At 36.4% G+C, this 13,490-nt stretch overlaps 3 protein-coding genes across 3 annotated transcripts; all 3 read right to left on the bottom strand.

Moving 5' to 3' along the window:
* Positions 1-3,501: 3,501 nt before the first annotated feature.
* Positions 3,502-4,290, bottom strand: LOC116167274. The gene is made up of 2 exons (XM_031482596.1): positions 3,952-4,290; positions 3,502-3,900 (listed from the first exon to the last, which is right to left on the bottom strand). The coding sequence occupies exons 1-2, from the start codon at positions 4,000-4,002 to the stop codon at positions 3,562-3,564; spliced, it is 390 nt and encodes a 129-aa protein (XP_031338456.1). The 5' UTR covers positions 4,003-4,290; the 3' UTR covers positions 3,502-3,561.
* A 4,014-nt stretch (positions 4,291-8,304) lies between these two features.
* On the bottom strand, positions 8,305-9,028 carry LOC116167399. The gene is made up of 2 exons (XM_031482754.1): positions 8,869-9,028; positions 8,305-8,820 (listed from the first exon to the last, which is right to left on the bottom strand). Exons 1-2 carry the CDS (start codon positions 8,929-8,931, stop codon positions 8,476-8,478), a joined length of 408 nt encoding a protein of 135 aa, XP_031338614.1. The 5' UTR covers positions 8,932-9,028; the 3' UTR covers positions 8,305-8,475.
* A 2,498-nt stretch (positions 9,029-11,526) lies between these two features.
* On the bottom strand, positions 11,527-12,322 carry LOC116167275. Its single transcript, XM_031482597.1, has 2 exons — positions 12,180-12,322; positions 11,527-12,121 (listed from the first exon to the last, which is right to left on the bottom strand). The coding sequence occupies exons 1-2, from the start codon at positions 12,228-12,230 to the stop codon at positions 11,777-11,779; spliced, it is 396 nt and encodes a 131-aa protein (XP_031338457.1). The 5' UTR covers positions 12,231-12,322; the 3' UTR covers positions 11,527-11,776.
* Positions 12,323-13,490: the final 1,168 nt, after the last annotated feature.

The raw sequence follows: 13,490 nt of genomic DNA, 5'->3' as shown, positions 1-13,490 counted from the left end.
GTAATATCGAAAAACCAGTCTCGATTCAGGAAGAGGAGAGGTATAAGAGACGCGCTTGGAAAACTTTCAGAACTTAGCATGTGAGGCGCTCAACGCAGCAAGAAGAAGGGAACTGACGGTGGTAGCCTCTTTTGATGTTAAAAATGCGTTTAATACTATGCCAATCAGCACAATACTACAACAACTAAATCGAACCAACACACCAAAATATCTCATGAAATTAGTGGACAGTTACCTTACGAATAGAACCACGGAAGTGGGCTTTCCATCTGAGTTGACTTACTCCTCTAAAGTGCAAGGCGTGCCACAAGGGTCGGTCCTCTGCCCACTCCTGTGGAACGTAGCTTATGACGCGGCGCTGGAACTGGCAGTGCCGCGGGGTGTTAGTTTCGTCGCGTACGCGGACGATATCAATAATGGGGGTTTACAGTATAGTTGAATTTCGCAGTTCTAATTTAATAAGCGTGTACCTGAAACCATGAAACATTGTTTTGGACAGTAAAAGTTTATTTAAAAATAGAGGCTGATTAGCAAAAAAATAATGAACATGTGCAGTTTTAAAGGTTTATTCAAAACGATATGATTGAGAGGGGAGCCCCGTAGACTTCAAATTCCCGTACCATGAACTCTTGGGAATAAGTTGAAAGGTTCCTTCAGAAAATCGATTTGACATGTCCGTGCTAGAATACCTGAAATACAAAGTAATTGCATTTTTTCACGATAAACACTTACCGTACTTATACCACGTAGTGTGTAGGTCATATTTGAGCTTGTACAGGTACTTTGAACTTGCTTGTAAAGGGTCCAGTAACAAGTAGCCTGCTTTAGAGGTTAAGACAACAAATCCATATATTTCGTTTAGCAACTTACCTGAATAATAATTTCTGTTCATTCCATACGGAGTAACACAAATTGTCGCATTCTCGCTCTGTTAAAACAGGTAAATATTACACCCAAAACACGTATAAAATACACCTGAAATCTGTCAAGTTGAATTAGGAAATCGGCCTACCATGCAGTGTTGCCATAATTCTCAGCACGGCTTGTAATTATAGACGGCTGTGATGCAGTTAAACATCCCTGTCAAAACGTCAAATGTGACAAACGTCAGACCCTCGCGTAAGGTTGCCAGCTCACTTCTACGTGATTGGTTGTAGGTTTGTGACGTATTTAGTCTGAAGCGTTTCTAATTCGGACTAAAAACACAGCTTTTCAATAATTTATTTTGGGTTTATTTTACTCGCAAATAAAAATTGAGGACACACGGGTCTTTTTATTTTTAATGTACTTTGTGGATTAAAAATAAAAAATGAAGGCGGGATGACCCCATTATGTAGGTACTATTATAGGTACCGTTTGATAACAAAAGTGAGCGGCCGGGAACAAAAATAGCGAATAAACGATTAAAGATAGGCGTTAATTAGTTAAAACAAATTAAGAACCGGATAGAGAAGGACATGTTTTGGATTCATTCAGTCTTAGACAACGAGATGTTGGTACGTGCGGTCTCAACTCAAGATATTAGGTCTAGACACTAAACGCAAGTTTGAGCTGCGAGTGAATTAACATACGTGTCATTTCCACAGGCTGAAAAAATACGAATGAACTAATCGAGCGTGCTCGTACATTTTATCTACCATGCTAGTGTAAAGAAAAAAGTCACTATAATGGTTTGTTTCCCGGGAAACCAAAGAAGGCGGTTGAACTTTTGTCGTCATAATCGTAAAATTATTATAGTAACCGCAGTAAAGAAAATAGTAATAAAAAATGTGCCCAATTGTGGGCAGAACAGCTTCCTAGCTCAAACCAAATATTTAAAAAAAAACGTTTTAGGGGTAAATACTACGCCTTCTTGTCAAGCCCTTCAAAACTATACTTACATTCCAAATTTTGTTCAGATGAATTGATTGTTAAATGTTTTGGAACACTATTTCAGAATATTTCAACCCTTAAAAATCAACCCCTTTTGTTCTTTAAGTTAAAAAATGTATGTACCCTCATAAAATTAATTACCTATTTATCACCTAGCTTTAATTTAAAGATGTTATTGCTTAAAATATTCCAAATTGCATTTTGTTTTGAACCTTTAAAAACCACCCCTTATCAAATTGCAATGCTCCAAAACTAGTTTAGTGGACTAAAACAGAAAAAAAATATGTACAATTATACATACAAAAATATAGATATATACCTACACGTAGGTACACACTATACATAAGCATAAAATGTTCATGATTTAATCATTTCAATATTTTACAATTCTTCATTCACTTTGTCAACGACATTACCATTCTTTTCTTCGTCTTCTTCAACAATTTGAGCACTATTGTCCCAATGTTCACCGAAGCATCCACAGAACGCCTAATTTTCCAACGATGGCAAAACATTCGTTTTTACAATTACAAAAAGGTCATCGGGTGCAGGAAATTCCGTATTGTAACCGGTTGCAATGAACCATCCTTTCGCAGGACTATCATCCATGCAATTTTGTTACGTTTGCCCAAAGTGAACGTAACAACTCCATCGATTTGGTGTACGTGAATGTGAAAGATGACAAATCACTTTTTAATTGGACCATATTAATAAAGGATTAATTATGGCATTAAACGAGGGGGCTGGAAAAAGTGGAAAAACACCCATTTTTCAGAATATTATGAATTAATGTTAAATCATTCCTCAAAATAAAAATTCTATAGTATACCAAAAAAAAAGACGCTAGAATACAAACCAAATGTTAATGAAGGAAAATTTGATACGATTATAATTTCTTTGGGCAATAAAATCTATTTAAATATACATGAAATGGTAACGATAATTCTGTTTACATCACATGTACTACATAAAGCAAATAACAACCGTAAATAAGTAGGTAATAAATTTGAGAGTTGTTTCAATGGTAGATCTAAAAATGACATACGCGGTTTTTAAGCAATTTACGTTGGAGGCGGAAGATTTACTGTATTTCCTGTATAATTACTGGGAATATAAGGGCGCGCTTCTGCAATAGTTATTTACATATGAGTATGGTAAATCAAGGTTTACGTTAACGAGTGAGATGTTTACTGCCGAAGCGTATAGCTGAGGCAGGAATTTCGAAACGAGTAACGTAAACTGATTTGACATACAAATAATGTAAAACATTTTTTTCATACTGCTCTATTTCTATTAAAATACCATTTTGATTAGAATGTTGTAGGTACACATTAAAATAAAAGCAAAAGCCGATCACTTGATTTGTTTGATCTGACAGTAGTTTGACAAATATCAATCCATACGTTTAGATGGATGTCAGTTGCGGTTGCTAGGCAAAATTTCCAGTCTGGTAAAAATTTACGATTTACCAGACTCAAATCAGTCTGGGAAAGCGGCGATTACTAGATAGTATGAAATAAAAATATTTTTGCGACGAGTAGGTAGGTACACGACTGTATTTCACCACTTGGGTCAAACTGACCAGCTACGTGCAGAAGTCAAATGAGTGTCAATAAGAAAACAAGGAGCGTGTGTCTATGGTTTATTAATCATACCGAGATCTACATATTTTATATGGTATCTAAATACTTATACTACTTCTCTAGCAATACACCCGACTATAATATTTATTTTCTTGCACATATCTGGTTCCATGGCTGATTCGTCAACACATAATTGCGCCATCGCTGGAGTTAACATATAAATTTCCTTTACCATCTCCTCTTTATCAAATTCGTTATTTGACTTTAGAAACGACAGTTTTTCATAAACGCATTTCATGTAACAAGCGAAGGATTTATCTTTCGGTAACTCGTCCTGTTCAAACATCGTTTTTGGAATTTCGGGAAGTACGTTCGTTATTTTCACACAGTCATCGTAAATAGGCGTCACTATTCTCATCCAAGCATTTGTAATTTCCGGTGGTAGCTAAAAAAAGTCAATTAAAAAATTTGGGTGTACTTACCTAACCATAGTTACCTTTTTTCCATGTACCGCAATGAAAAGAAAACATAATAATAATAGCTTCATCTTCACCCAAGTTGTTCATACAGTTACGGCGCAAGCCTTTATAAACCATTTCTACACAATGGACCTAGTTTTAAACCAAATGGCCATGGTGATAATTTTAAAAAGTCTCAAGAATATATTGAATTGTTTTCTCATTTGTCTGCTAGCTCTAAATAAATTCTCACTATTGTAAGTAAACCGATTTGCACGTATCCAATTCAAACATTAGGAATATTTATTACTTTACACTTATGTTGTAACTAAAGCCAAAATAGTCAACATTCGCACGCGGATAAAGATTGAGACATACAAATTAGTCTCTAAACTGGGTGATGTTAATCGTAACCGATGGGTGGAAATACCATAGAATGATTCCCATTAATTTAGTTTCCTAATTACATCAATAAAAACAGATCTTTTCCCTAACGATGTCTATCCAACTTGACTCCTAAACTTTACAAATTTCGGGAACTGCAATATTAATTGGAGAAGGCCACTCTGGAATATTATTACTCCTATAACATTCATCACAAGGTATATTCGTTACCTGGAGTATTCTCCCATAAAACCGCCCTCTGAGATGTAACGGATCTTACAAAATAATTCTTCTACTCTATCTTACCTCTAACTATTTTTCATACATCTTATAAATATTATAATTATAATAATTATATTTAAATATTATTATTATACCTATACATATTCTTGTTAGGTAATAAAAAAATCTGTAATGCGCGCTGAATAGTACATCTTCTGACCTCTTAAGGAAATGGTAAAGGGATAAATAATAATAACTCAATAATCTTTATTCAATTACGAAACGATACTTATTTGCTTTATGGCATGCCGTTACTGCAAGAAAATAACATACCAGCATTGTTTTAAAATGCATAAACAGAGATACTAATAAATGGAGGTTTGAAGTGAAACAATCCTGTAAAGTAAATGACTAAACCACATTCATTCACAAGAACACAGTTTGGATTGATCGGAAATATTCAACTTTATTTATAGGTACCTGAACTAAATTCAATGTACAATGGGTGACCGTCAGGTGCTAAAAAAAATCAATTGTATTATCCTGTTCAATAAAAATAAAGCGAACTGCAATACGTTCATATATTAAGAAATTTCAGGCGCAGCTCTAAAACTTAACAAGCAAGTGGGGTCCACAAAGACACCAACTTAATGCAAACCGCAAGTAAGTGGATAAATCGCTATTACATAATTACACAAAATTAAGTATCGCTTGAGTATGAAATCTCCAATAAGTATACGACGAGGCAAACAACAAAAAATGGAGATACGACAGAAAGCTGCAAAACCTACAACGAGATTAAACTAAAACGTTCATAAATACATCGAGTGTTTGTGCACGAGGATTTCTAGATGCTTTTTCGTCGCCGCTCCGATGTAGAATGGGTTTGGTTCCGCCCCCCTTGACATGAATACGATTTGGAACGCACGGACCGACTACAGACTCCTGGGGCGTGACTTAATATTTAACTTCGCGCTTTCAAAAGCTTTTTGACCCGTCGCCTAATTCAGAACTCGAACTGATCCAGAGCGCGCTTCTAGCGTTCATGGGATCCGTTAGACGGAGCCGAGTCCCAAAGACTTCAAAACCACCGTCCGCGACTTCAGAAATGAGTCCTGGGAAAACCGCCTGCGATATTCTTGAGTCGGAGGACTGGTGTATACGGACGCCGATTAGGCCGACGGAGTATGTAGAACGTCAGTTTTTTCCCAACTGCTAAAAAGCGCGGATCTAGACTTTATCGACACCGGCAACCGAAGGGTCAGAGAGATCCCTGCGTCGACAAATAAGCGGGGTGGCCAACCGTACGACCGAAGAAGAATTTTCCGACGCCATCAAAAAGACCAACCCGAGAAGGGCGCCAGAACCGGACGGAATTCGGAACAAGGTGTTCAAGGTACTCCATCAACATGCCGCAAGATTTCTCGCTTTTATTTCTAACACGATACTCAGACTGCGGCACTTTCCATCTCGGTGGAAACGTGCCGACATAATTATGTTACAGAAACCGGTCCAGTTCACGACGTTCCCACAGAACTACCGCCCGATCACCCTGCTGTTGACGATTGCCAAAGTAGCGGAAGCGGTGATCTGAGGTGGCTGCAGGGCCCAGCCGAGGAGAGACGCTATGACGGTTGGATGCAATATACCTCTAAGATGGTAATTTATTAATTTGGTTGGCACTTGAAAGTTGTTGCATAATGTGAAATTGGTTAGATATTGGGACATCCATTTGGTTGGATTGCAGAAAACGGATTGGGGATTGTCGAGTCAGTCAAGCCGTTCTTGTTGTCTGTAGATTCGGCGAACGACCGTATATTTCAGCTAGGTTTTGTTTTTGTTGGTTTCGATCACACGCAGGTGACGAACTTTGCACTATTGGCCGAGATTAGGAAGCTTCACTTAAAATTGTTGTTAACAGAACGTTGCGGATTCTAGTGCATGTCGAATTGGGGGCTGAACCCCGTGGTTAATTGAAACCATCTCGTACTTAAGATTACGCTTGAGAGATTACGTTTTGAAGAATTTGGATGCACCTTTTTTTAGTTGATTGCTTGGAAGCTGTTGTATTGTTAGTAATGTACAGTTTTGTCAATGTAATAACCTACTAAATTGTATAAGTACTAACGACTCACCGGCAAATCAAGTACAGATATCTTGTGTGTGTGTTTTATGTACAGTTTATTTATATTGTTGTGGGTGGGGTTGATGTTTTCTGGAAGTTTAATCAGTTTTCAATGGGCTTATTTTTATAATCCCAAATTTTAATGTTACGCACAACGTGCTGCTGTGGATTGTGGGTGGAAAATAATCGGAATCAGGTCTCCCCTTAGTCCCCTTACCCACGGTCCAGATTGTTGCATTATACCTCAAATACATTGAAGGGATGCAAATTGCGTGAGCGCTAAGCAACGTCCGGAGTACCCCAATGGTTGCTGTTCTCTCTGTACGTACGGGACATGCCGAAGACACGAGACACCCCCCCTGACTGTCTACGCGGACGACCATCCAGGCAGAATCGTGGAATCCAGCGACCATTTCTAGCTATAATAGGGCAGGGATAAACAATTAGGGGTAGTAATTTTTGAAAAGAATTTATATCCGAAAACCGTTGACACACAAAGGATCTTAAAATTTCAAATATTTTCAAACATTTTGTGAGAAAAGTGTTGTGACTGTTTTGTTGTGTCCACGTTCGAAAGGTTGCGTGTGGTCGAATTTGAAAAAACGCACGAATGTTTTGGGGACTTAGCTCAGAAGAGACTATCATAAAAGAAATTACAAGTCATAAATTGTTTTTTGCGCCATAACAATAACTTACATTGTGAGAGCAGACTGCGGTTTAGTAGCAGACTTTAATAGAAGTTCATTACCCGATTATTTGCACACGAAAAGGGAGCAGGAAACCCAGAAAAGCCCGGGCAGTCGTATTTAAGGAGATCCATCCTATATTATCCATTCTCACTCGAATAAGGGAAGTACAATTTTGTACTGTAAGAAAACCATCGTGTCCAGGGAGCACTATATGTAAAGGTACTGTAATTTTTCTTGATTTGTATAAAAATGACGATCGGTTCTCTTTAATAGAGTGTGTAAAACATATTTTATTGAAAGTAAGCAGAAAATACTTAAAGGTATTTTGTTCCGTATGTAGCGTATTTCTCACTATCCCAATCATAATCGCTCACTGATGAAAACATTGAATGCAAAAGTAAGTAATTTGAGTAATTGTTGCCAGCAAAACAAAATACTTATTTTCATTCAACAAATTGTTATGATACAAGAAAATTTATTTATTTATCCGTCCGTCGGCGTCATAAGATTTGCCGTAATATATTTTTAGCGCATTTTTGAAAAAAATACGCTATTATATTCGTTATGGCTGGCCGGCCGGCTGTCCGGGTCAGATCTCCGCAACTACAATAGCTAGAGACTTCACATTTTCACTAAAAGCTTTCTGCTATAGTGTAGATGTGCAGGCTCTAGTCTATTTTGAGTTAGATTACTTGTGAGATCGATAATTTAAGAAAATAATTTCGATATGGTATTCGGAGGTGCTATAATTTTACCGTTAGATAGCGCTACCAGTATAAAAATTGTATTTACTTTGTGATTTGTTTTACAAAATAAAGACGTACACTCAATTGAAATTAAATAAAATTAAATTATTTAACGCAGCCAAAATTACTCGTGAGATCGATAATTTTAAACTTCGCTAATCAAATACTGACCTGTATTACCAAAAATGCGCTTTAATCATGCATATGCTGATTTACAACTTGTTTGTTCAAAAGGCAATATATGCTGGAAAAAACAATTATTTATTATAATTCTAGGTAACTACATCAGAGTACTGAATTAGCATTTGAAAAGAAAGTTTCTCAGATCTATATACTATGACATTAAAGAAATATAGTACTAAAACGAAACCATAATTTAAACGCATAGAAAATATCTTAATCATTTTCAACGCGATGTATAATACAGGCGCTGATATCGTGTGTTTTCTTGCATACATTTGTTTGGTTTGCTGATTCAGCCATGCATCTCTGGAGTTCTCCTGGTTTTAACATATAAATCGATTTTAGCATTTGGTCTTGATCCAGTTCGTTATTCGAGTTGAAAAATGACATTTTTTCGAAAATGCATTTCATGTAACAAGCGAAAGATTCTGCGGTTGGCAAATCCTCCAGCTCAAACATAGTTCTTGGTATCTCTGGATCAACGTTCGTCATTTTGACACAATCGTCGAAATAAGGTGCGACTACACCCTCCCATACTTTTATAACTTCTGGCGTTAGCTACAAACATGCCTTAAAAATCAACTGTAATTTAATCTACCTAAGTACCTTCTTCGTGTGCACTCCAAAGAGGGAGAGGTATAAGAAGAACAACTTCATGATGAGCTGCATTTTTTTATTGGTTATCGTCTAAATAAAACTAATTGTAAACGCACTTACAACGATATAAATTATCTTATACGGCTTATGATTTGCATTTTTTCCCATTTGCTTGAAAGGGTTCTCATTCAAGACATCTCAGGTATTGTATTTAAATAACATAATTGATATATTGATGTACGTGCGTACGTGGTTCACATCAACATATTTAAATTGTAAATCCTCGATCTAGGAAAATAACGAAACATAATCAAAATTAAATTCACAGCGATATAAAAAAAATCTTTTATACAAAATTCTCAAAACTATCGACTTCAAAATGGCTTACATTTATCAATGTTCAAAGTGAAATTCAGATAATTGGATGGTGTGACCATTGAATTTATAATAGTTATAAATTCAATGGTGTGACGTTGTGCAATATAATCGCACTTTCCTGGTAAACTTGACTGCTCGTCGAAAGGGAATCTCGAAAGAAGGTTGTTTTATTAGAAAGGTTGTCTCGTAACTCTAAACCAATAGAATGCTTGCATTTTGAAGGCGGGAAAACGTCATCCAGAATACACATTTAAAATTGCTCATAGGTTACAATGCTAATAAAAGGGGTAAAAAATTTAGTTTCTGCAGTATATTTTTGGATTTATATGGGTATATGTATATAAGGGTGGATCTTATATTGGAAATCTTGGAAGTTTATCGACTTCCATCTTTGAAAACATTGCACGAGGACTTGTGAAAATGTAATCAAATTCATTTTAGAGGTGGAAATGGATGAAATTCCGCGTTCTACAAAATAGGAACCACCCGTATGTATTAATACATAGGCTTTGGGAATTAAAACTCTAAACATTCCTTAGCGGATGACGCCAAATAAAATGCAGTTGCGTTTTATGGAATATGTATATTTATGGTATGTACAAAATGGTAACCGAGGTGCACACGGTGAGCTCTGTCGTTGGAGTGAGCCCAGATGCAGGTCTTTTGACTGATGGAGTGTGGCGCGAGGTCGAGCTGGCAAGGCGACCTGGTTCTGCAGGTGAAGAGCTTTTTGTTTCTTGAAGTGCAGTCGAAGCAGAAATTGCGTTGCACTTTGCAGAGTTCGTGGTTCTGCTTTTAAACGTTTGCGGCCAGGGACGCTACGCTTTCATCGGTTGGCCGTTTTGACCAATGAGGGCGCAGCACATTTTAGTTTGCTGCCGGATGTGCACCATTTTCTTACCCATTCTTTAAGAACGGTAGGGTCTTTGGGAAACGTAAAAACCGAGATTTTGTTTACACCAGGATGAAGAATTTTAGTGTTACCGCCACTCATCTAAAAAAATACTTAATTATAACATACAAAAGTGCATAATTGATGAACTAACCTTTCAATCACGGCTATGAAATTCCACAAAATTCACAAACTAAATGTCTTTATTATAGCACCAAACAGGTATCTACAGCTAATACATGTCCTTATGCACTTCAAAATTCAACAAATTTTAAACAAATAAACTATAACTCAAGAAAAATAAGCACCCGCGCGACTACAAACAACGTCGAACGTCAATGTCTGAATTCTCGATGACGTATACATTCCGTCCCTCCCGCTTCCGCCCACATAGTTACCAAGTAACCTTTGAAATAAAATGACCTTGATCTCGAAAGTTGTCTAACAATTTATTAGAATCCGGAACAAACTGGGATTCAGCTTTTTGTTCATTGGATTAATTGACCAATGTTCCGCATACGATCGTGGTTCCGCATTAGGAGGATGTCAAAACAATTTCCTTATAACTTAGGGTTTAACATGTAGCAAACGCACGAATTAATTGTCTTTAAACTTTTTACCAGATGTGATTTAATGTAGATCTATTAACACCCCTGTATACACAAGAGAGGTGGGCAGTTTTGATTTACAAACTTGAAACTTGAACATAAATCCGCCTTCCATTAATTTTCATTACACGACGAAGTTCATCTTGTCGCATAATAAATGCGTCTTATTACTGGTTTTATTAGAAATTGCAGTTCAGAATTAAAGCGCCCACGACAATAACTCAAAAACTAGCGGCACAGGTTCGGTTAACGATTGTTTTATATACCGCAGTTATACAGCTTTCCGTTCTAACTTTCAATTAAAAATGAAAAAATGGCGCACACATTACACACGATTGACCTTGAAAGCTGAGCGATGAATTTCGTGCAATCTATTACCACAGATTTAAATATACTTAAATCTGTGCTATTACGGCGCTTACGTTACGCCTAGAAATTATTCCACGTTGAGTCGATTTGACAGCCAAGTAATCTGATTGGATAAATAAAATTAGTTTATTGGTGAAAAAGGTTAGCGTCATGAGATGGGTGTCAATTGAAAAAGTAAAGTAGTGGGAAGTTGGCTGTTTTAGGAGAACCGTTAGGAAATGTGCGTTGAACCGCCAACAAAGTCAAATTAATTAACTGTAATTTACCGTAGGGTGGATTCTAATTTAATCCTTTGGCGTTTATAGTAGGTATAGCAGATAATACTACACGAATAAAGTTTATTATTATTATTATTATTATTATCATATACATCAGTAACTCTTAAGATCAATTTCATACTTCCTCGGAGGGGGTGCGTAATCGTACTAAACTCTTTTTATTGGTTTTAAAATTTTAAAAAGGAAATAACAGTATCGAAAAGGATAACACCATTTACTCTACCACAGATTAACTACAATAAATCTGTGACACTACTAAATAAAAGTGATTGCAAGCTGCTGATGACTGAAAGGATTGTCTCATATATTACCCTACATATCTACATAAATTGATTGATATTCGATTACATGTATAGGTATCTAGTATTGTACAGAGCGAATCAGACATAGTTCTAATCATTTTCAACACGATGTATAATACAGGCGGCGATATCATGCGTGTTCTTGCACAAATCTGTTGACTTTGGCGTGTCAGCAATACATTTTTGGAGTTCCTCTAGTTTTAACGTATAGATGACTTTTAGCATTTGGTCTTGATCCAGTTCGCCATTCGGTTTCAAAAATGACAACTTATCATAGATGCATTTCATGTAGCAAATGAAGGAATCTGCGTTTGGTAAATCCTCCAGTTCAAACATAGTTTTTGGTATTTCTGGATCTACGTTAGTTATTTTGACACAATCATCGTATAATGGTGCAACTATACCCTCCCATACCTTTATAACTTCGGGTGATAGCTACGAAAGAGGTAAGGTAATGGCAATTTTATTTCATCTAGAATCTAGATATACCTACCTTTTTCGTGTAGACTGCAACGAATAAAGTGAATACTACGAGTAGCTTCATCTTCACCTGAACTACAATAGTCTCGACAATAGTTTATTCGGCACCTTCTAAATTTAAGTAATTTAGTTTACACTAGAGCATGCAATAAATAATCTTGAAGATCTTATAATTTGCATGTTTTTCCTATTTGCTTGTATTAATGGGCTCAAAGGGGTAAGACTAGATCACCGCACTCAATACCATCACACGGATAATAATGTTTAATTGTTTAATAAGAAGAATCGCGTTTTGTATTTAAATAAAATAATGGATGTTTGGTGTAGAATTTTAACGGGCTTATATTATGTAGATGTGTGGTTCACGTCAAACATATTTAAAATGTAAATTTTCGATCTAGGAGAATAGACCATAAATGCATAAATATATGTGGTATGCCACTACTATGTGAAATAGTCACGTAGTTTATCGTGTGATCTTTGCCGAATAAGCTGTGAACAAGAGAAATATTCACAAAAGCTTTATTTTGTAATATGTAAAATTATTTGGTACACGCCTAAATACACACGTTATCCTGAAGCACAAGCAAAAGGATCCCCTGTAAATTATATTCGTCCCTTTTATAAATTTCGGCACTGTCAGGAAGGGAACGCTGGGTTTCCCAAAAAGCTCAGCGAACTTGGGTGATAACGTTCAAAAATTAAAACATGTTTAATTAATTGATCGGTTAATTGTTATCCCAAAAATCTGGAAAAAAGCTTAAAATTTATGGTAATTAAGCGCGCTTCATTTGATACCAGACACATGCTGCAACATATCTGATTAGCTACCGGCAATCATTATTACTTAATGAAATAATGAATGAAATAATGAAAATTGGCAGAGTTGAAATTCTAATATTTGGTACTCCAGTTAAGATCCGTTATTGATTGTAATTCTCGGGTCAAATCTCGTCTTCTAAATGACGGGAGTTTTCGAAGGCTGCAAAAATAATTAAAATATTTAGAGACGGGCGCCTGATGAAGTTTCGTGGGTTATTGACTAGCTACCGTTTTTCATTGTCTACCATCAGGCAAAATTCCGTTTCCTAATGTTGACGAGAGAAAAGAGACACCATTGGTTGTCTAAAAATGACGGACGTCAAAGGCTTCATAGATTCAAAGAAAGCATTTGACAAAGTGACTGTTGAGAGAGCTTTATAAAAACCAGAAGGTGGCGGTCAGAGTGAATGAGGAAGAAACTGAAGATTGAAGAGGTGAAGATTGAAGAGAAGTGAAGTGTCACCGGTGCTTTTCAACGTCTATGCTGAAACATTATTAGAAA

The sequence above is a fragment of the Photinus pyralis genome, unplaced genomic scaffold (genome assembly GCF_008802855.1).
Source record: "Photinus pyralis isolate 1611_PpyrPB1 unplaced genomic scaffold, Ppyr1.3 Ppyr1.4_LG3b, whole genome shotgun sequence".
Taxonomy (NCBI): domain Eukaryota; kingdom Metazoa; phylum Arthropoda; class Insecta; order Coleoptera; family Lampyridae; genus Photinus; species Photinus pyralis.
Note: the sequence above shows the minus strand (reverse complement) of the source record. Positions and strands in the feature narration are given on the sequence as shown.